At 41.9% G+C, this 22,811-nt stretch overlaps 1 protein-coding gene across 1 annotated transcript in view; it reads right to left on the bottom strand.

Moving 5' to 3' along the window:
* LOC110496465 (iroquois-class homeodomain protein irx-1-like) overlaps positions 1–3,475 on the bottom strand; it is a 4,276-nt gene extending 801 nt beyond the window's left edge. The window contains exons 1-4 of the mRNA XM_021572392.2: positions 3,003–3,475; positions 1,755–1,997; positions 721–1,486; positions 11–71 (exon numbers count right to left, since the gene is read on the bottom strand). Of these exons, the coding sequence (XP_021428067.2) occupies positions 11–71; positions 721–1,486; positions 1,755–1,997; positions 3,003–3,236 (1,304 nt within the window). The 5' untranslated portion in view covers positions 3,237–3,475. The remainder of the gene's footprint in view (positions 1–10; positions 72–720; positions 1,487–1,754; positions 1,998–3,002) is intronic.
* Positions 3,476–22,811: the final 19,336 nt, after the last annotated feature.

Here is a 22,811-nt window from a genome sequence, read left to right as displayed (position 1 = left end):
AACATCTTACCTGTCGGTGATCAGCTGGAAGGGAGACTTCGGCGAGCCAGACCTGCGAATATTCACGTCATCTGTAAACAAATAAACAATCAGTAAAATAATCAATATCCTTAGTAGACCTATTTTGAATTAGGTTAAGCCTGTTTTTAATGCAATAGTATTTGAGTGATGCTTTGATGAAGGCATAACTGCCGAAACACGTTAGACTGCCCAACCGAAAATAAAACGGTGAAATGAGGTGACATCTTTTTCTCTTAAAAAAAAAAACATTTTGGAGTGCCACGGTCACCCAATGCTCTTCAACTTGGGATTTCATTTAAAGTCATTGTCATATATGGCAGAGCACTTAGCTAATTAATCGAGATAGCACACCTGTTAGCCACTCCACACCTGTTAGCCACTCCACAGTATTTGTGTGTTGTTGTAGGCCTGTGACCGCTTCGAAATGAATGTATTGTTTATTAGGCTCTAGGCTATATTAGGCTATAGCTGATTTATATAGCCAAATGTTAGTTTTCAGAAATATCATAATACACAACATGAATTAAAACGAGTGTTAGATGAAAATAGTGTGCCATATGTGGAAATTGTTATTTGGACAACTGAAGAAGAACACTGGGCCGAATTCATGAGACTGTTATTAGTTTCCAAGCAGATGAAAAATAGCCTCGATTCACAATCATAAACATATGCAGGCCTAGGCTACACTACAATACATACCATCTCGCTTTGGACTGAAGCTCTCCGACGACTCATCTCCACTCTCGTCCTCGGATGCCCCTGAAGCCTGCGTCGCCCTTGCGTCCTGACGCTTCAGTGCGCCACGGAGAGGCATGTGGTGTCCAGCTGGGTTTGCCGTGCTGAGAAGCGACCTGACGCCCAGAAGAGAGTTGGCACTGAGGAACGCTGCGTTGGCCCAGTTGTGGAGCTGCTTCCCTATCTGGCAAGTGTATATTCCATGACCCGGGAGTAGGGCCGGGTGGTGGGAGGGAGACGTGGCCGCGCGAGGAGCTGAGGCAGCCGGGGAAGGTTTATGGGAACTGTCGGGGCTTGTGGCTGTCTCCGCCAGAGACCAGATTTTGGGTTTGTTCTGTGGGGGCCTCTGGCACCCCGGTCCATTGGGGGAAAGATCCACTGCGTTTTTACAAGCACCAACCGGCGCCTTGATGAGAGAAATAGGACCCTCCATGCCTCTGAGGGCTTCAACAGACAGCTTCCTCTGGCTCTCCAAGCTACTCGAATCCGATGCCAGCTTCCCCTCTCCCTCCCCTTCCCTCTGATCTCCACGGTTCTCCTCGACTTTATCAATGTCGATACTCTCTAAATCGATCTCCTCGTCCTCTTCATCCTCGCTCTCCTGTTTCTCAGGCTCGTCCTCATTGTCACTACTGAAGATCCGTCCATCCCGGTCCTCCGCGCTGCGGCCCCACGTCACCTTGTTCTCCTTCTTCAGACGCCTGCGCGCGTTGGCGAACCACGTGGACACCTGGGCGGACGAAGGAATTCATTTATATACTTTGTTGATCCTTTATTAAAAATATTCAGAATTAGCTTAGTCATTAATCAAATTAGTATATATTAAACTGGCAGACATGAGAACAGCACAGGCAAAACACACTGACAGGCAGACATATTTAAAGTAGGCATACAGGGCCCAGAGTTTTCCCGGTCAAATCATGTAGGCCTAGTAGAAATACTCCTGGCCTAAACCTATTTTATCCCCCATAGCAGTAGAAACCTTTATCCATATATACCTGTGTAAGTGTCATCTTAGTGATGATGGCCAGCATGATCTTTTCTCCCTTGGTGGGATACGGGTTCTTCTGGTGCTCCTGCAGCCAGGCCTTCAGAGTGCTGGTGGTCTCCCTGGTGGCGGCCTTGGCTCGGTTCGGGTCGCCGTAGCCATACTGGCCATACGGGTAGAACCCCGCGCCGGTGTGGACAGCCAGACCTCCCGGGTGAACTCCGGGGCTGTCCTTCAGATCATACTGGGAGTTCTGGGGGACAGAAATAGTGGGAGAAATATATATAATGTTTGTCTCTCCAAAAATGTAATAGTTCTAGGCCTATTTGTTTTTATCCAATTTGTAGGTCTTTATTGATTTTCCAACGCCAAATAAGTTTACAGTATCCTGGGTATTATGACTGTAGGGTAATGTTGAAAAACTACCTCATATCAGTTCGCTCAGTATGAGTTTGTTTTGAAAGGTGAAACTGAATCTCACAAGTCCTGATAAACAATGATGTCACACTTCCAGTGTGATCTCACACTGTGTAGGCTATCTCCTAAAATAATTAACGACCAGTTAACGACATTTAGGCTATTGTTATTTTGTCTAGGTTATGGAGATTTTGTTTCTGACTTTTTCATACAAGCACCGATATCTCCAATTTCTTATAGCCTACAATAGGTCTTATTTTGGTCAATTCCCCAAACGTTAAATATTAGCCTAAATAATTCTACATAATTGACAATATGGGTATATAAATTAAACTTGATATTTTATCAAATTGCTAATTAATTATGAGATGTATTTTATATGGAAAATAATGTATAATTCAGCCATCACTTAGGCTAATCTCTCTCATGTCTAATTGTTTGTTTAATCTAATCTTAATATTTCTGAGGAAATTTAAAATGACTTTTATCTTATTATCGAAATAAGCTACCCAATGAAAATATGCAAACGATTTGTTTTAATGACTCACATTTAAACTTTTGGTATTGTGCTATGAATAATAAATCAGAAAATCCCATAAACTCTTTTTGTCCCTATTTCAAGGACCAGACATTTCAGTTCCGAAAAACATGATTGAAAAGAGCTCAAAATATAAAACATTTTCCCTATTACAATCCCATTATATTATAATATTAAACGTTCCTATCCTTAAAGGCAATCCACTTGCATGTATTTAACTGGCCTGCACATTCAATTAACATTTGAGAAACAACCACTAGAACAAAGTTCCAATTCTACGTTCCAAGAAACCGTCTCTCCTACCATTTGCGATATGAGGGCGAGGTCTGCACCGCTGTAGGGGAGAAACGCGCTGTAGTTCTGAGCCGCCCACGGGTTACCATACATCCCCAGCATCGAGCTAACAGCAGCGGCAGTAGCTGCCTGATTCACGCCGCTCTCGGCGCCTCCATCCCGGCCAGAGCCGGCCCGATCGCCCCCATAAACCTCCTGGGAGCCACTTAGAAACTGGGGGTACCCCAGCTGCGAGAAAGACATGTCCGTAGAGAAAGGCGCAGTAAATTCCGTGTCACAAGGGAGGAAAGGAAAATAGGAGGAATTCCCAGTTTCCCAGAAAGATAAGGATGTCTAAATTACAAATCACGGGTAGTCAGTCAGACAGACAGTCCCACTCCCCGTCAGCGCAGCAAGCTCCAATGGTAGTTATGAGTTTGGCACTTGAGCGCCCAGTAAAGCCTCTCTCTCTCCCCGCAGGACTCTCTCTAGTAGAGCTGACGGGATGATTGGCAGGCTGCTTAACAACCAAGCCCCTCCTATGCCCCGGGCAAGCGATCAGTGCATTGGTTCCTTCTCTGGGTCCTGTGTGTGTGTGTGTGTGTGTGTGTGTGTGTGTGTGTGTGTGTGTGTGTGTGTGTGTGTGTGTGTGTGTGTGTGTGTGTGTATGTGTATGTGTATGTGTATGTGTATGTGTGTGTGTATGTGTATGTGTATGTGTGTGTGTGTGTGTGTGTGTGTGTGTGTGTGTGTGTGTGTGTGTAAGAGATAAAGGGAGATCTCTTTTCTCATAATCACCGTTCTGTCATTTTTTGAATGGGTGTTCAAATAAACAATGAAAACAAACAACAGAAACAGCAAAAAGGATACAACAATAATAACAATACTATTAATATTGTATGAAGGCCTGATTATTAAACAATTGACTTAATAACAATAATGATACATTTATCCAAGAATGTGTATTATATAATAAATAGGCCTACGATAAATAAATCATGTAGACCTATAACAAAAGCATTTTGCATTCATTTGAGCCTAGACCATTTAAAAAAATCTATTTCCAAACTCTTCCTAACTACTCTTATGGTACATTATACTTTCTCGCTACATTATAATTAAGTCTAAATATATAAGTGGTCCAGGGAGACTGCGACCTACCGCTCCAGAGGAGTATCGGCGACAGCATGGACACCAGATGGCCGAGGGAAGCGTCGACTCGGCCGGCAACAGATACCGCGGAATGTCGGGTGATATCGACGGAAGTCACTGAAGCATATTTTAAGATTAAAATTCAAGATAGAAGGGGCGTAAAGAGTGAGATAGAGATGGAGGGAGAGGGAAAAGATTGTGTAGATATGAGACACGAGGTCTGTCCATGGAAGGAAAACAGATGTTGAGAGATTCTAGTAGGCTAAATAGGAAAATACATCTACCTAGGCAGAATGTTTACATAACTTAATATTTATCAACGAGTTTTCACAAGATTATTCTAGTCCGAATTTCAAACCTAACCTTCCTAACCATGTACCATTTAGTATTTCATGTTTTAGACATGGGAAATTTGTTTAATTTATTTGAGAAATGTACTGAAAGTTGAGTGCAATTGCCAGCTGTATTAGCAATCATCAACAACATTTAATTGACAGTGGCACGGTTATGAAATGACACCAACATACATACAATGTGAAAGGGTGAAATCTTTCTCTTTAATTTTTTAAATCTTAATCCCTGTCTGCACTACACTTCAATGAAATAATCCTGATCCCTTTATTCAAAAAGAGGTACATGTAGGCTACTCTAAAACCTGCACACACACACACACACACACACACACACACACACACACACACACACACACACACACACACACACACACACACACACACACACAGCTAATGAGGTTTAGCACCCTGTTTTGTGCCCCTGTACCCTCATACACCCCTCCTGTAGCCCCCTGGATGTGGACTCCATTAGATGTTAGATTAGTAATTAGTGATCCTCCTAAACACAGATTCATCATTTCACGGTGGACTAGCTGATGAGGATGGCTGGGTATGGAGGGCTGGCTAGCTTTCCTCTCTCTCTTCCCTCCCCTCTCTCCCCTCTCCCTCATTCTCCCCCTCTTTTTCATATTTCGCTCTTTCCTCCACTATCCTCTCTCCTCTCCATCTCTTTCTCCCTCCCTCCCTCTCTCTCTCCTCCCCTCTCCTCTCAGCCCTGTGCTGTGAAGCACTGAGAAGACCCTAATGATTTAATTACAGTGTTTAAAGCTCACTCTGAGCTGGCAAACCCCTAGCTGCCACACACACACACACACACACACACACACACACACACACACACACACACACACACACACACACACACACACACACACACACACACACACACACACACACACACACACACACACACACACACCACACACACACACACACACACACACACACACACAAACACAAGTTTATATTCCAGCTCTGGCACCCAGGGCTCGGCTCATGAATCTCAAAGCTGTTTTCTAAATACACATTATGACGAGCAGTGCTGGGGGTAGCAGTGTGTGTGTATGTATGTGTGTGTGTGTGTGTGTGTGTGATGGATGCTTAAACTCCATGGCATTTTAAATGGCATTCATGGAAAGTGGTTATATCCTCATTGCTAAGGTAAGTGGAGCCAGGGGAATCCATTCCAGCTCCATAAAAGAGCAACGTTAAAGACTCTCACCCACCATCTCTCTCTCACTTTCTCTCTCACTCCCTCTCTCCTTCCCCCTCCTCTCTCTCTATCTCCCTTTCTTTCACTCTCTCTCTCGCTCTCTTTCACCTTCTCTCTCTCTTTCCCCTCATTTGTCTATCTATTTATCTTTCCCTCTCTTTCTTTCTTTCATTCTTTCTTTCTTTCTCCCTCTCGCGTGTGAGTTCATCACTTCAAATTAATGCCTCTCTCATGACAGACGAAGGAAACGAAACACATCACCATCTAATAGGATAATATAGCCCTCCATCTCTCTCGCTCTCTCTCTCTCTCTCTCTCTCTCTGTCACTCTCTCTCTGTCCTCCCTCCCTCCCCCCTCCCTCCCTCCCCCCTCCCTCCCTCCTTCACCTCTCTCTCTCTCTCTCTCTCTCTCTCTCTCTCTCTCTCTCTCTCTCCAGCACCCTCTCCCTCTCCCTCTCCCTCTCCCTCTCCCTCTCTCTCTCTATCTCTCTCTCTCTCTCTCTCTCGCTCTCTCTCTCGCTCTCTCTCCCTTTGTAGACTCTTGATTTCCATAGTGTCTCTGTGGAGAGTGAGTTAATGAATTCCTCTGAGCTGGAGAAAGGAGGGAGAACGGTTTGGCGGTTTGGAAAAAGAGAGAGGGAGAGGAGGACAGAGAGGAGGAGGGGGATAGGAGAAAGGCTTTGAGCTATGCCATTCAACTTCACAGCCTCCCTTGGCCTGCTTGTGTATTCAGAGTGTGTGTGTGTGTGTGTACGCAGAGCGCCCATCCCGGCCTTTTAACGTGAACCTGCTAAGACTACCAAATATTTCTTCTGGCCCCGACCCTCCCTCCAATCCTCCCTCCCTCCAATCCTCCCTCTCTCTGTCTCTTTCTCTTTCCCTCGCTCTCCCTCTCTGTATGTAGGCTGTGGCTCTAGGATCCTCAGGAGGCTGAATCCCACTCCCTCCCATTACCCTCTGAGTCCTGCGCTCAGACAAAGGAATAACTTATAGTGAGGAAGACACACACACAGTTTTAAAAATGTACCTCTTACTTAGCTTGAACTCTGAAGTAGTTTCCAGAGGCACTAAATCTGCCAGTTCAAAGATCGAAGGTTATTCTCTATTTTAATTATCTGGTATTTATACCTTGGCGAGTCACAGTAGCACAAGGGCAGCAAGGGAATACCAGGTTTAAGTGTCTGTATCTGTTTCTCAGTCTGTCAGATAACTTGAGATAAGAAGTGACAGATTTCAGGTGTGATTTAATCATAACACATATAGATTTATTAGATAAGAGCTCCTCTCTGAGTCACAAAACACTCCTCCACTTCCAACTATTGTTCCCAAGTACTGCTACCGTTTCAATGAAATCCAAAGGCATACCATATCATTAGTAGAAGTTGCATCTCTTAAGGGTTTGTATCCTGAAGAGTTGCAAGGGACCCACTCTGATATACTTTATTTAATACATATTGAAGTCAACAAGATCTCATAGTTTCCCTTCGAAATTCGACGTGTTGTGGATGAACGTCTATTTTTGATGCATTAATTCTGCGTGGTTACAGGGTTAATTCTGCGTGGTTACAGGGTTAATTCTGCGTGGTTACAGGGTTAATTCCGTGTGGTTATAGGGTTAATTCTGCGTGGTTACAGGGTTAATTCTGCGTGGTTACAGGGTTAATTCTGTGTGGTTACAGGGTTAATTCTGCGTGGTTATAGTGTTAATTCTGCGTGGTTACAGGGTTAATTCCGTGTGGTTACAGGGTTAATTCCGTGTGGTTACAGGGTTAATTCTGCGTGGTTACAGGGTTAATTCCATGTGGTTACAGGGTTAATTCTGCTTTGTTACAGGGTTAATTCCGTGTGGTTACAGAGTTAATTCTGCGTGGTTACAGGGTTAATTCTGCGTGGTTATAGTGTTAATTCAGTGTGGTTACAGGGTTAATTCTGCGTGGTTACAGGGTTAATTCTGTGTGGTTACAGGGTTAATTCTGCGTGGTTATAGTGTTAATTCTGCGTGGTTATAGTGTTAATTCTGCGTGGTTATCGGGTTAATTCTGCGTGGTTATAGTGTTAATTCTGCGTGGTTATAGTGTTAATTCTGCGTGGTTATAGTGTTAATTCTGCATGGTTACAGGGTTAATTCTGCGTGGTTACAGGGTTAATTCTGTGTGGTTACAGGGTTAATTCTGCGTGGTTACAGGGTTAATTATGTGTGGTTACAGGGTTAATTCTGTGTGGTTACAGGGTTAATTCTGCGTGGTTATAGTGTTAATTCTGCGTGGTTACAGGGTTAATTCTGCGTGGTTATCGGGTTAATTCTGTGTGGTTATAGTGTTAATTCTGCGTGGTTACAGGGTTAATTCTGCGTGGTTATAGTGTTAATTCTGCGTGGTTATAGTGTTAATTCTGCGTGGTTACAGGGTTAATTCTGCGTGGTTACATGGTTAATTCTGCGTGGTTACAGGGTTAATTCTGCGTGGTTACAGGGTTAATTCTGCGTGGTAATTCTGCGTGGTTACAGGGTTAATTCTGCGTGGTTACATGGTTAATTCTGCATGGTTACAGGGTTAATTCCGTGTGGTTACAGGGTTAATTCTGTGTGGTTACAGGGTTAATTCTGCGTGGTTACCGGGTTAATTCTGCGTGGTTACAGGGTTAATTCTGCGTGGTTACAGGGTTAATTCTGTGTGGTTAGAGGGTTAATTCTGCGTGGTTATAGTGTTAATTCTGCGTGGTTACAGGGTTAATTCTGCATGGTTACAGGGCTAATTCTGCGTGGTTAGAGGGTTAATTCTGCGTGGTTACAGGGTTAATTCTGCATGGTTACAGGGTTAATTCTGCGTGGTTACAGGGTTAAAACAAAAACAACTGAAAGGTTTAGATGTAGGTATTAATTCCCGAGGGGTTTAAGATTAGAGCTGTGATTTGAGGAAGGCTTAAAACAAAATCTTTAAAAAAATACAAGCTATTACCATCAAGTATCATCAAGTATTCTCACAGCTTGCTAGAGCATTGTGAACTGTGGCAGTACAATGGGCTGTACAAGTACAAGTCCGCTCCCAGTGCTGGGCAATTGTTTATCTTTTTTTTGTGAGCACCCCGGAAGGCAGATATCGGTGATCTGGAGACCTTTTCAAACGTCCTAAATCGGCGTCTATTTCCAGTAATCAGTCTGCTTGAACTGTAAGTGAGTTGCTCATACAATTCCAGTAAGGTAATTGAATTAAATTAAATTCAAAATAATTTATATATCCCTCAAGGCTCATTTGTGCAGGCAGCAGTGCAAATACATAAAACAACATTTAACAATTTGCATTAGCTACTGTATAAATAATTTAAAAAATCAATAAGGTAATAGTCGTGGTAATAGTTGTGGTAATAGTCATGGTAATAGTTGTGGTAATAGTTGTGGTACTAGTTGTGGTACTAGTCCTGGTAATAGTCATGGTAATAGTTGTGGTAATAATTGTGGTACTAGTTGTGGTACTAGTCCTGGTAATAGTCCTGGTAATTGTCCTGGTAATAGTCCTGGTAATAGTTGTGGTTATAGTCCTGGTAATAGTCCTGGTAATTGTCCTGGTAATAGTTGTAGTTATAGTCATTGTTATAGTCCTAGTAATAGTTGTGGTACTAGTCCTGGTAATAGTTGTGGTACTAGTCCTGATAATAGTACTGGTAATAGTTGTGGTACTAGTCCTGGTAATAGTTGTGGTAATAGTCATGGTAATAGTTGTGGTACTAGTTGTGGTACTAGTCCTGGTAATAGTCATGGTAATATTTGTGGTAATAATTGTGGTACTAGTTGTGGTACTAGTCCTGGTAATAGTCCTGGTAATTGTCCTGGTAATAGTCCTGGTAATAGTTGTGGTTATAGTCCTGGTAATAGTCCTGGTAATTGTCCTGGTAATAGTTGTAGGTATAGTCATTGTTATAGTCCTGGTAATAGTTGTGGTACTAGTCCTGGTAATAGTTGTGGTACTAGTCCTGTTAATAGTACTGGTAATAGTTGTGGTACTAGTCATGGTAATAGTTGTGGTAATAGTTGTGGTAATAGTCCTGGTAATAGTCCTGGTAATAGTTGTGGTAATAGTTGTGGTACTAGTCCTGGTAATTGTCCTGGTAATAGTTGTAGTTATAGTCATTGTTATAGTCCTGGTAATAGTTGTGGTACTAGTCCTGGTAATAGTTGTGGTACTAGTCCTGATAATAGTACTGGTAATAGTTGTGGTACTAGTCCTGGTAATAGTTGTGGTAATAGTCATGGTAATAGTTGTGGTAATAGTTGTGGTAATAGTCCTGGTAATAGTTGTGGTAATAGTTGTGGTACTAGTCCTGGTAATAGTCGTGGTAATAGTTGTGGTAATAGTCATGGTAATAGTTCTGGTAATAGTGCTGGTAATAGTCATTGTAATAGTAATAATAATAGTTGTGGTAATAGTTGTGGTAATGGTCATTGTAATAGTCATGGTAATAGTCGTGGTAATAGTCATGGTAATAGTCATGGTAATAGTTCTGGTAATAGTCATGGTAATAGTTCTGGTAATAGTCCTGGTAATAGTCATTGTAATAGTCCTGGTAATAGTCCTGGTAATAGTTGTGGTAATAGTCATTGTAATAGTCCTGGTAATAGTCATTGCAATAGTCATGGTAATAGTCCTGGTAATAGTCATTAGTTATGGTAATAGCTGTGGTAATAGTCATTAGTCATGGTAATAGTCCTGGTAATAGTCATTGTAATAGTCATGGTAATAGTCATGGTAATAGTCATTGTAATAGTCCTGGTAATAGTCATTGTAATAGTAATGGTAATAGTTGTGGTAATAGTTGTGGTAATAGTCCTGGTAATAGTTGTGGTATTAGTCCTGGTAATAGTCTTGGTAATAGTTGTGGTTATAGTCCTGGTAATAGTCCTGGTAATAGTCCTGGTAATAGTCCTGGTAATAGTTGTGGGATTAGTCCTGGTAATAGTCTTGGTAATAGTTGTGGTTATAGTCTTGGTAATAGTTGTGGTTATAGTCCTGGTAATAGTCCTGGTAATAGTCCTGGTAATAGTCTTGGTAATAGTTGTGGTTATAGTCTTGGTAATAGTTGTGGTTATAGTCCTGGTAATAGTCCTGGTAATAGCGCTACATCACATTTTCAAAACATGGTATGTATTCACTTTTGCTTTACTACTGTTAATACAGTATTTCATTATCAACAATCCCTAGAGGCAAAGCAATAATGAAATGATTCCTTGAGGAAAAGCAATAATAACAAAAGCTTATCTTCTGCCATTAACAGGGCTGAATGAATACTGATCTGCTGTGTTTTAACAGTTGGTTGGTGAGACCCCAGAGGGAAAACACCTCACAAAGACCCCTATCACTGCCAATTAGCGGGTGTGTCAGCGTTTGTTTGCTAATAGGCTCTTTAGAAAGCCAACAGCCCATCCTAGGACTCATTTACAGTATAGAGTTGATAACAAACCCTGCTGACCTCTAAGGAAAAGGTCTGTTTGTTACCCTGAAAACAAAATGGCCGACTTCTTCATTGATGTTATTCACCACAACCAAGTCAAAGTTTGACATCCCTTTTAATGGCTAACTGCCACCGCTAACGGCTGTCGGAACTGGGAAGGCTGTTTAAATACAGTCCATCATTCTGAACAGAGAAGCGTGGTGAATCCGACGATGTGCTACGTGACGGCTGACAGAACAGAAGAGAACAGAGAGAAGGTGAGGCCGAACCTCCTGATAGTTAGGAGAAAGGCTCGGAGGGGCGTCTTTCTCATGGCTGAGGAGCTGATTGTTTTCTAAAGGGATTATTAACTCTTTTGTTACAGTAGGGGTCACTTTAGTGCTGCTGCTGCTTAGGAGACATTAGCATTGCTTTAATGGACACACAGACACAGAGAGAGACACACACATACACAGAGAGACACACAAGCGCGCAGGCATGCACAAAGACACACACACACACACACGGAAACACACACACACACACACACACACACGGAAACACACCCACAACGCTTTAAAGCGAAGCACTGATTGCTGTGTTCAGGGTTTTAAACCTCTCTCCTTTGTTGTTCCCAGTAGGAGGGGAATGATGCCGATATAATGCTGTTAAAGACAATACTTTAAAGGAGGAGTGGGAGGGCTGAGTGTGTGTGTGTGTGTGTGTGTGTTTCCGTGTGTGTGTGTGTGTGTGTGTGTGTGTGTGTGTGTGTGTGTGTGTGTGTGTGTGTGTGTGTGTGTGTGTGTGTGTGTGTGTGTGTGCGTGTGTGCGTGTGTGCGTGTGTGTGTGTGTGTTATGTGAATGAGTTTGTGTGTGTGTGTGTGTGTGTGTGTGTTTGTGAATGAGTTTGTGTGTGTGTGTGTTTGACGTTGAAAAAGTGCCCTTAAGCAGAGGCTTTAAGCCTTAATGCAATAATGCTGACTTAAACCAGCACCTCAAAGAGACTTCGCAGTCTAAGCATTACCATGTCCTCTACCCTGAAAGCCCCTCTCTATTACCAGCCTGGTCTCATAGACTAGGCGTAACATAGTAAATGTAAATGCAGGACACTCAAATTAGTATGATATATTATGTTTGGTATGGTTAAATAAGACAGATGTTGAATTATGACAAAAACAAAAGTAAGGTGGTTGGTCGGGGTGGATGGATTGGCATATAATGTGAATGTCTATCAATACAAAGGTTGTGAGTTCGAATCTCATCACGGACAACTTTAGCATTTCAGCAACTTTTCAACTATTTACTACATTTTAGCTACTTTGCAACTACTTAGCATGTTAGCTAACCTTTCCCCTAACCCTAACCTTAACCCTTTTAGCTAACCCTTCCCATAACCCAAAGGTTAACCTTTTAACCTGACTCCTAAACTTAACCCTAACCCCTAACTCCTAGCCTAACTAACGTTAGCCAGCTAGTTAACTTTAGCCAGCTAGCCAGAATTCGTAACATATCATACGTTTTGCTAATTATATAGTGTGTTTTGCAAATTCTTATCATATTGTACTTTTTGCAGATTTGTTACATATAATATGAATTGTTATTCACAACATGTTATAAGAAATTGGTGATGGACATGCACAAATGAATACATACCATACGAAACGTAACATATCATACCAAATGAAGTGTCCCAGATTTACATTCTGACCAGGTACCTATCCACTAAGAAGAAGAAGACGATCTGGGACTATGAAAAATTCTTATCAGAAACATAACTTCCCTATACATTTTTATTTCCAAAGTTTGTTTAAACTTCCTAACTTGGAAATGCTTTGAATTTTTTACAAAAGTCAATACAAATCCCACCATAAACCTGAGCTATTGTCACTATACAGTATTCATCAGCTATTGAGCTAATATTCACAATGTGGGTTGAATGAAGTGGCAGAGTCACCTGAGACCCAGGGGTAATGTCCAGTGTGCCTCCCCCAGCTTTGAACCTCTGTTCTGGTGGATAAACAGAGAGAGTATCTTTTACAGGTTTGACCTCCAGCCACCTACACCCAGTATTAAGGACAAGGTCAGATCTATAGTGTCCCTGTATACCAGTGTCTGAAACCAGACAAAATCAGCTTTTAACTACTGATGGAGAGGGGTGAGGGAGAGAGAGAGAAGGGGGTGTGGGGGAAGGTTTGGGGGGCAGAGAAGGAGATTGAAAAAAATATACAGTTGAAGTCATAAGTTTACATACACCTTAGCCAAATACATTTAAACTCAGGTTTTCACAATTCCTGACATTTAATCCTCGTAAAAATTCCCTGTCTTAGGTCAATTAAGATCACCACTTTATTTTAAGAATGTGAAATGTCAGAATAATAGTAGAGAGAATGATATATTTCAGCTTTCATTTCTTTCATCACATTCCCAGTGGGTCAGACGTTTACATACACTCAATTAGTATTTGGTAGCATTGCCTTTAAATTGTTTAACTTGGGTCAAATGTTTCGGGTAGCCTTCCACAAGCTTCCCACAATAAGTTGGATGAATGTTGGCACATTCCTCCTGACAGAGCTGGTGTAACTGAGTCAGGTTTGTAGGCCTCCTTGCTCGCACACGCTTTTTCAATTCTGCCCACAAATTTTCTATGGGTTTATGGTCAGGGCTTTGTGATGGTCACTCCAATAGCTTGACTTTGCTGTCCTTAAGACATTTTGCCGCAACTTTGGAAGTATGCTTGAGGTCATTGTCCATTTGGAAGACTAATTTGCGACCAAGCTTTAACTTCCTGACTGATGTCTTGAGATGTTGCTTCAATATATCCACATCATTTCTCTTCCTCAAGATGCCATCTATTTTGTGAAGTGCACCAGTCCCTCCTGCAGCTGAGCACCCCCACAACATGATGCTGCCACCCTCGTGCTTCATGGTTGGGATGGTGTTCGTCGGCTTCCAAGCCACCCCCTTCTTCCTCCAAACATAACGATGGTCAGTATGGCCAAACAGTTCTATTTTTGTTCCATCAGACCAGAAGCCATTTCTCCAGAAAGTATACTCTTTGTCCCCATGTGGAGTTGCAAACCGCAGTCTTGTTTTTTTTATGGCGGTTTTGGAGCAGTGGCTTCTTCCGTGCTGAGAGGCCTTTCAGGTTATGTCGATATAGGACTCGTTTTACTGTGGATATAGATCCTTTTGTACCTGTTTCATCCAGCATCTTCACAAGGTCCTTTGCTGTTGTTCTGGGATTGATTTGCACTTCTCTCACCAAAGTACGTTCATCTCTAGGAGACAGAACGCGTCTCCTTCCTGAGCAGTATGACGGCTGAATGGTCCCATGGTGTTTATACTTGCATACTATTGTTTGTACAGATGAACGTGGTACCTTCAGGCATTTGGAAATTGCTCCCAAGGATGAACCAGACTTGTGGAGGTAAACAATTGTTTTTCTGATGTCTTTGCTGATTTCTTTTGATTTTCCCATGATGTCAAGCATAGAGATACTGAGTTTGAAGGTAGGCCTTGAAATACATCCACAGGTACACCTCCAATTGACTCAAATGATGTCAATTAGCCTATCAGAAGCATCTAAAGCCATGACATCATTTTCTGTAATTTTCCAAGCTGTTTAAAGGTGCAGTCAACTTAGTGTAGGTAAACTTCTGACCCACTGGAATTGTGATCCATTGAATTATAAGTTAAATAATCTGTCTGTAAACAATTGTTGGAAAAATGTCTTGTGTCATGCACAAAGTAGATGTCCTAACCAACTTGCCAAAACTATAGTTTGTTAACAAGAAATGTGTGGATAGGTTGAAAAATGAGTTTTAATGACTCCAACCTACGTGTATGTAAACTTCCGACTTCAACTGTATCTACTGTATATCACTTTATTCACTATTTGTACATTTATCATGTGATTCAGAAAACACCAGAAAACAGAATCACAGTCTCTGAATAGGCCAACGGAAGGAGAGAAACTATATGCCTACTATCTGAGGCAGGATATATTAGAAACCATACTTCTATTATTCGGCTGGCTTAGGAGCCAGAGCTGGCCCATATGGTTGTGCTTCCTGTTTGAAAGCTCTCATAACTTCCTGTTAGAGACTAAAGGGCTCAACCCAGCCTCCTGGCTGAATGGAGAGATTGGAACAGCAGTAGACCAGGTTTGGACTGCTCCAGTCCTCCACGGCTACCGTCCTGCTGGTTTAGCTTCCTTTGATGGTATGCGCATTTTACAGTGAGGCTTTAAATAGTGGCTATTCTAGACATTTATTTTTTTATTTTTTTTTATAAACTGTGGCTTTAATAAAATGCATACTTATCTGTCTTCTCCTCTGAATTCCCAAAGCAGGAATTTTTAGTTTGTGTGAGAGTCAACGACAAAGTTTAGATCTGGAGAGACCTCCTCTCTCACTGTTATACCTAGACCACTACATTAGTGCAAAGTCAATGACATCATCACTTTTATAATGAGTTGACAAAACTAGACAAATCATGTTTTTGTAAAATTGTAATACATAAGTTCATACAAATGAACATTCTTAGTCAGCGGGATAACTCATACTCTCAAGTCTAAACAAATTCTTCACATTCTTTAATGTCAATTAGTGTCTTGTTCAGAAAACCAACAGTGAAGGTTTGAAGGATGCATTCCACACAGCAGTAAACAGTTCAACAGTGAAACCCCATAGTGACTCTGTGATTTCTATAACCCTATCCAGGTGAGATACGACATAGTCTGATTATTCCAGTGTAGGTCATCATGAGTCTGTTGTCTCAGCTTGTAAAGTTTACACACCCCTCTGTTTATTATCCACAAATTGAAGACAGTCTGTTGTCTCAGCTTGTAAAGTTCACACACCCCTCTGTTTATTATCCACAAATAGAAGACAGTCTGTTGTCTCAGCTTGTAAAGTTTACACACCCCTCTGTTTATTATCCACAAATAGAAGGCCGTCTGTTGTCCCAGCTTGTAAAGTTCACACCCCTCTGTTTATTATCCACAAATAGAAGACAGTCTGTTGTCTCAGCTTGTAAAGTTTACACACCCCTCTGTTTATTATCCACAAATAGAAGACAGTCTGTTGTCCCAGCTTGTAAAGTTCACACCCCTCTGTTTATTATCCACAAAAAGAAGACAGTCTGTTGTCCCAGCTTGTAAAGTTTACACACACCTCTGTTTATTATCCACAAATAGAAGACAGTCTGTTGTCCCAGCTTGTAAAGTTTACACACTCCTCTGTTTATTATCCACAAATAGAAGGCAGTCTGTTGTCCCAGCTTGTAAAGTTCACACCCCTCTGTTTATTATCCACAAATAGAAAACAGTCTGTTGTCTCAGCTTGTAAAGTTTACACACCCCTCTGTTTATTATCCACAAATAGAAGACAGTCTGTTGTCCCAGCATGTAAAGTTTACACACCCCTCTGTTTATTACCACAAATAGAAGACAGTCTGTTGTCCCAGCTTGTAAAGTTCACACCCCTCTGTTTCTTACCACAAATAGAAGACAGTCTGTTGTCTCAGCTTGTAAAGTTTACACACCCCTCTGTTTATTACCACAAATAGAAGACAGTCTGTTGTCCCAGCTTGTAAAATTTACACACCCTTCAGTTTATTATCCACAAATAGAAGACAGCCTGTGTTAATGTACATGTTTTCACTCTCTGCTTTTTTAACTCAAACTCACTTAAATAATACACACACACACACGCACGCACGCACGCACGCACACACACACACACACACACACACACACACACACACACACACACACACACACACACACACACACACACACACACCAAATAATGACTCCTAATCATTGTGACCAGCAGTAAGCAGTAATCTCTCTGCACTGATCATTATTACTCCAACAGTTCAACTCTAGGTGCAATTAAAACTCGAACCCTTTGTTTTCTCACACAACACATCTTGTTAACCAAGAGAAATGAAGTCTAGACCAGAGGACACGTCCTTATTAGCTGCTCTTAAAGACCTATCTACTCTTACTGATAAAACACAGCCATAGGTTCACCATGTCTTCAGCACATGCTCTTTCTCTCCACCACACAAAGGATGGATTGACGATGAGAGAAAGAGGAGGAGGAGGAAAAGGAGGTGGGAAAATATTTTTTATTGTCCTTTTTTATTTATTTCAGTGTGGGGTTAACCTGGGAGTCAGAGCTAGTAGCGTCTTCGTGGAGAGTTGAAGAGGGTCACGGCTCTCTAACCGTGCTGTGTTTGTGTGTCTGTGTGTGCTGCATTTGTGCGTGTGTGTGTCTCCTTGCCTGGCAGTAATGTGGTGGGCGACGACAGATCACTTCATATTTGAGACACGCAGGGAGAGGCCAATTACTTAAACCATGACAGATTGTCTCACAATAACACTCTCCCTCTCTCTCTCTCTCTCTCTCTCTCTCTCTCCCTCTCGCTCTCTCTCTCTCTCTCTCTCTGTCTCCCCTCTCTATCTCTCTCTCTCCCTCTCTCCCTCTCTCCCTCTCTCCCTCTCTCCTCTCTCTCTCTCGTTCAGTGGCTAATGACTTCCTCTTTCTGTCATACTATTGTGTGTGTGTGCGTGTGTGTGTACGGGGGGTGACAGTACCATCTGTCTGGTTGCTGTGCCCCTTGCCCTGCCCAGCTGGTGGCTTGTGGGTAATGGGAGAGGACTTCCTTATCTTCCTCTCCCTCTTTAGAGGCTCGCTGATTAGTATGCTGCTGACACTGTCAGTCACACACACACACACACACACACACACACACACACACACACACACACACACACACACACACACACACACACACACAGTCACAGAGAGAGGGAATTCTGTTTGAGGGTTTAAGTCTGCCACAAGAGGGGAGAGGAGATATTCACAGTGTGATGTGAGAAGGGCTTCTCAATGGGTTTTTCTTTGAGGTTAGCTATACTGTTTGGCAAGACTCTGCTCACATTCATTTTGTGTGTCCGTTCCTGCTTGTGTGTCTGTGTGTGTGTGTGTGTGTGTGTGTGTGTGTGTGTGTGTGTGTGTGTGTGTGTGTGTGTGTGTGTGTGTGCGTGTGTGCGTGTGTGTGTGTGACAATCCTAATCTCTCATCAGCTATATGACTAGAAGGCAGCTTTATGGCAGTATTAATGGCAGCATTGAATAAGCTCAATTTGTCACTTAACCAGTGACACAAAATCTCTCTCTCTCTTTCTCTCTCTCTCTCTCTCTCTCTCTCTCTGTCTCTCTCTCTCTCTCTCTCTCTCTCTCTGTCTCTCTCTCTCTCTCTCTCTCTTAATGCTCTCTAACACATACTGTTTCCCTCTCCTGTCTTTCCATCCTTCTGTCTTTCTTTCTTGTTCTCTCTCTCTCTTCTCTCTCCCTCTTTCAGAGTGCAGAATCATTTAATTACCGCTCCTAGCTGTGTTGGCAGGCTGCTGAATGCCTTCGTCTCGCAGGCTGGAGGAAACAATTTACCCTGAGACACTTAAACGCACACACAAGTACACAAACACATATACAAGCAGGCACACACGCACACACAAGCACACACACATACACACAGACCTTCACTCTCCTATAGGGTATTATTTATCCTCAATCTCAGTGGCAGGTCTTTCCGGAGTTGACAGATTTCCGTCAGAATTCCCTCTCCTCATCAGAGCCCTGTGAATAACAAGACAACTTATCCCATTAGCAGAAGGGCTCATGGGAAGGAAGAGTGTGTAGTATTTGAGAGAGGTAGTGAGAGGTAGAGAGAGAGAGAGTTAGAAAGAGAGAGAGTGCCTGTCAGAGCCAGAGAGAGAGAGTTAGAGAGGTAGAGAGAGAGAGAGAGAGAGAGAGAGAGAGAGAGAGAGAGAGAGAGAGAGAGAGATGCCCATAGGGGCATGTGCCCCCTCAGATGTATCCTGTCTAAATAGTTATATACAGTTCATTCGGAAAGTATTCAGACCGCTTGACTTTTTCCACATTTTGTTACATTACAGCCTTATTCTAAAAAATGTTTTTTAATCAATCTACACACAATACCCCATAATGACAAAAAAAAAAACTAGTTTCTAGACATTTTTGCAAATGTATTCAAATGTTTACATTTAAATATCACATTTAGGTGAGGAGGTGTGATGGTGTGGGGGTGCTCTGCTGGTGACACTGTCAGTGATTCATTTAGAATTCAAGGCACATGTCACGATCGTTATAAGGAGCGGACCAAGATGCAGCGTGGTAAGTTTCCATCCTTTATTTTGGAATAGAAAACTTTAAAGAACAAAACAACAAAATGAACAAACGAAACGTGAAGCTAATATAATGCTCACAGGCAACTATATATAGACAAGATCCCACAAAGCACAAATGGGAAATGGCTACTTAAATATGATCCCCAATCAGAGACAATGATAAACAGCTGCCTCTGATTGGGAACCATACTAGGCCAACATAGAAATATAATTCACCTCGATAACCCACCCTTAAATCACACCCCGACCTAACCAACATAGAGAATAAAAGCTCTCTATGGTCAGGGCGTGACAGCACACTTAATCAGCATGGCTACCACAGCATTCTTCAGCGATACGCCATCCCATCTGGTTTGAGCTTAGTGAGACTATCATTTGTTTTTCAACAGGACAATGACCCAACACACCTCCAGGCTGTGTAAGGACTATTTGACCAAGCAGGAGAGTAATGGAGTGCTGCATCAGATGACCTGGCCTCAACCCAATTGAGATGGTTTGGGATGAGTTGGACCGCAGAGTGAAAGATAAGCAGCCAGCAAGTGCTCAGTATATGTGGGAACTCCTTCAAGACTGTTGGAAAAGCATTCCAGGTGAATCTGGTTGAGAGAATGCTAAGCGTGTGCAAAGCTGTCATCAAGGCAAAGAGTGGAAAATTTGAAGAATCTAAAATCTAAAATATATTTTGATTTATTTAACAATTTTGTTGATTACTCCATGATTCCACATGTGTTATTTCATAGTTTTGATGTCTTCACTATTATTCTACAATGTAGAAAATTGTAAATTAAAAATGTAAAAATTATAATCTTAAATGAGCAGGTGTGTCAACTTTTGACTGGTACTCTGTTTAAACTGTATATCTACAGTGCCTTGCATAAGTATTCATACCCCTTGGATTTCTTCACATTAAATTGTGTTACAATTAGTTAGCGGGATTCAAATTGATGTCATTGGCATTTTTTGTCAACAATCTATTTAAAATAATCTACTTCAAATTATATAAGATTTTAAGATGAAGAAAAATGTAGCCCATTTGTATACTGATATTTAGCCCATAACTATTCAGACCATTTGTTTAGGCCTAAATTAGTTCAGCAGTAAAATTTGGCATAACAAATGACATAATAAGATACATGGACTCACTCTGTGTGAAATAATTGTTGAATGACTACCCCTTCCTCTGTCCCCTCAGGTCCCTCAGTCAAGTATTGAATTTCATTCACAGATTAAACTACAAAGACCAGGGAGCTTTTTGAAAGCGTTGTAAAGAAGGGCAGTGATTGGTAGATTCGTAACAATAACAAATCAGACATTGAATATCTATTTAAGCATGGTCAAGTTAATAATTATCCTGTGGATGATGTATTAAACCACCCAGACACATCAAAGATAGTCGTCCTTCTGAACTGAGCTTCAGGACAGGAATGAAACTGCTCAGAGATGTTACCATGAGGCCATTGGCGATTTTAAAACAGCTACAAAGTTCAGTGGCTGTGAAGAAAATTGAGGATGGATCAACAACATTGTAGTGACTCTACAATAATGACTTAAAAGACAAGTAGCTCTCACAGTCTCACATCAGAATTAGACGTTCATCCTAACGTCAAATTTTGAAGTCATTGCAAACGTCACATTTCAAATTGTTTAAGCTTAAGTTTAATCATTTACTCCACATCTTTCAGGTTAGGGTTAAGGTTAGGCATTAACTCCACATCTTTCAGGTTAGGGTTAAGGTTAGGCACTAACTCCACATCTTTCAGGTTAGGGTTAAGGTTAGGCACTAACTCCACATCTTTCAGGTTAGGGTTAAGGTTAGGCATTAACTCCACATCTTTCAGGTTAGGGTTAAGGTTAGGCATTAACTCCACATATTTCAGGTTAGGGTTAAGGTTAGGCACTAACTCCACATCTTTCAGGTTAGGGTTAAGGTTAGGCATTAACTCCACATATTTCAGGTTAGGGTTAAGGTTAGGCAGAAATCTTAAAGTTAGGCATTAACTCCGAATGGTTAAGGTCAAGGGTTGAGGTTAAGGTTAAATCAAAAATAACTTTCTATCACTGGATTTGAACTTGTAACCTTTGGAATCAGAGGCAGATGCTTGCGCACATCTGCCGTCCATCTGCCGAAATCTACTTCAAAGTAACAGCACAAACTGTTGCCCCTGGTGGCCGGTTTCCACGTCATCTCCCGAAGTTCTCAGACATGGAGGACAAATACTGACTTGTACCACGGGTGACCTGGCTGTAAATGACAGAGTGAAAGGAAGAATACAAATATACAGAATAAAAATGGGCACTAAAGTAATATTTCAACAAAACACAGCAAAGGAATACACTTTTTGGCCTAAATGCAAAGCCTTATGTTTGGGGCAAATCCAACACAACACATCACTGAATAACTGACTCTAAATGTTCAAGCATGGTGGTGGCTGCATCATGGTATTGGTAAGCTTGACATCGGCAAATACTGAGGAGTTCTTCAGGATAAAAAGAAACTGGGTGAGATAAGCACAGGAAAAATGCTAGATGGAAACCTGCTTCAGTCTGCTTTACTGAGAGAGGAATTCACCTTTCAGCTGGACAATAACCTTCAACACAAGGCTTTCTACTAAACTATAGGGAATTGTTTTAAGAAGGTAATACCAAGGATCATTTTGCTATTTGATTTTGAATAATAATAAACTATTTTATGATTTGTTTCATTTGGCCTTACTGCTATTAGCCCATACAAACGCATTGAATAACAGATTCCCTACATGGAACAACAGATAGTAGTCCCCCCAAAAAATCGTAAGAAAGTTTGTTGTGAAGTGTCTGTCCTATATCTGAGCCATATAAGAAAGATCTGGATTATTTTACATTTAACCCTTGTTTTTTTAACCAAACAGTCTCCATATATACTTCCATTCATTTTTTGAAACTGGTACCGTGGGACTTTCAGACCAGTCGTGTGAGGCCTGTGGCGTTCTGGAGCAAAACAACCAACAGGTACGTGTTCCACAGAGGGGTCATATTAGCGCCCAAATTGTTCAGACACTACAGACAGAAGTTGGCAGATTGGCCGTTCCAATGGGCCCCAAAACGCTTGTGGGGGTTGTAGAGCAACGGAGAACACTATCGTGTTGGTGAGAGTCTCATCTTTCCATAGAGGGGTCATAATAGTTTGTAGGCAGTTCGGAAGGTACAGACGATTTTGTGAGAAGACCGATTTTCTGGATGCCTCGTGGTCGGACAAACACCGCTCTGGCTCTGTCACCTTTCACCGCAGATGCCTCGTGGTCGGACAAACACCGCTCTGGCTCTGTCACCTTTCACCGCAGATGCCTCGTAGTCGGACAAACACCGCTCTGGCTCTGTCACCTTTCACCGCAGATGCCTCGTGGTCGGACAAACACCGCTCTGGCTCTGTCACCTTTCACCGCAGATGCCTCGTGGTCGGACAAACACCGCTCTGGCTCTGTCACCTTTCACCGCAGA

Source organism: Oncorhynchus mykiss, chromosome 18 (genome assembly GCF_013265735.2).
Source record: "Oncorhynchus mykiss isolate Arlee chromosome 18, USDA_OmykA_1.1, whole genome shotgun sequence".
NCBI lineage: Eukaryota > Metazoa > Chordata > Actinopteri > Salmoniformes > Salmonidae > Oncorhynchus > Oncorhynchus mykiss.
Note: the sequence above shows the minus strand (reverse complement) of the source record. Positions and strands in the feature narration are given on the sequence as shown.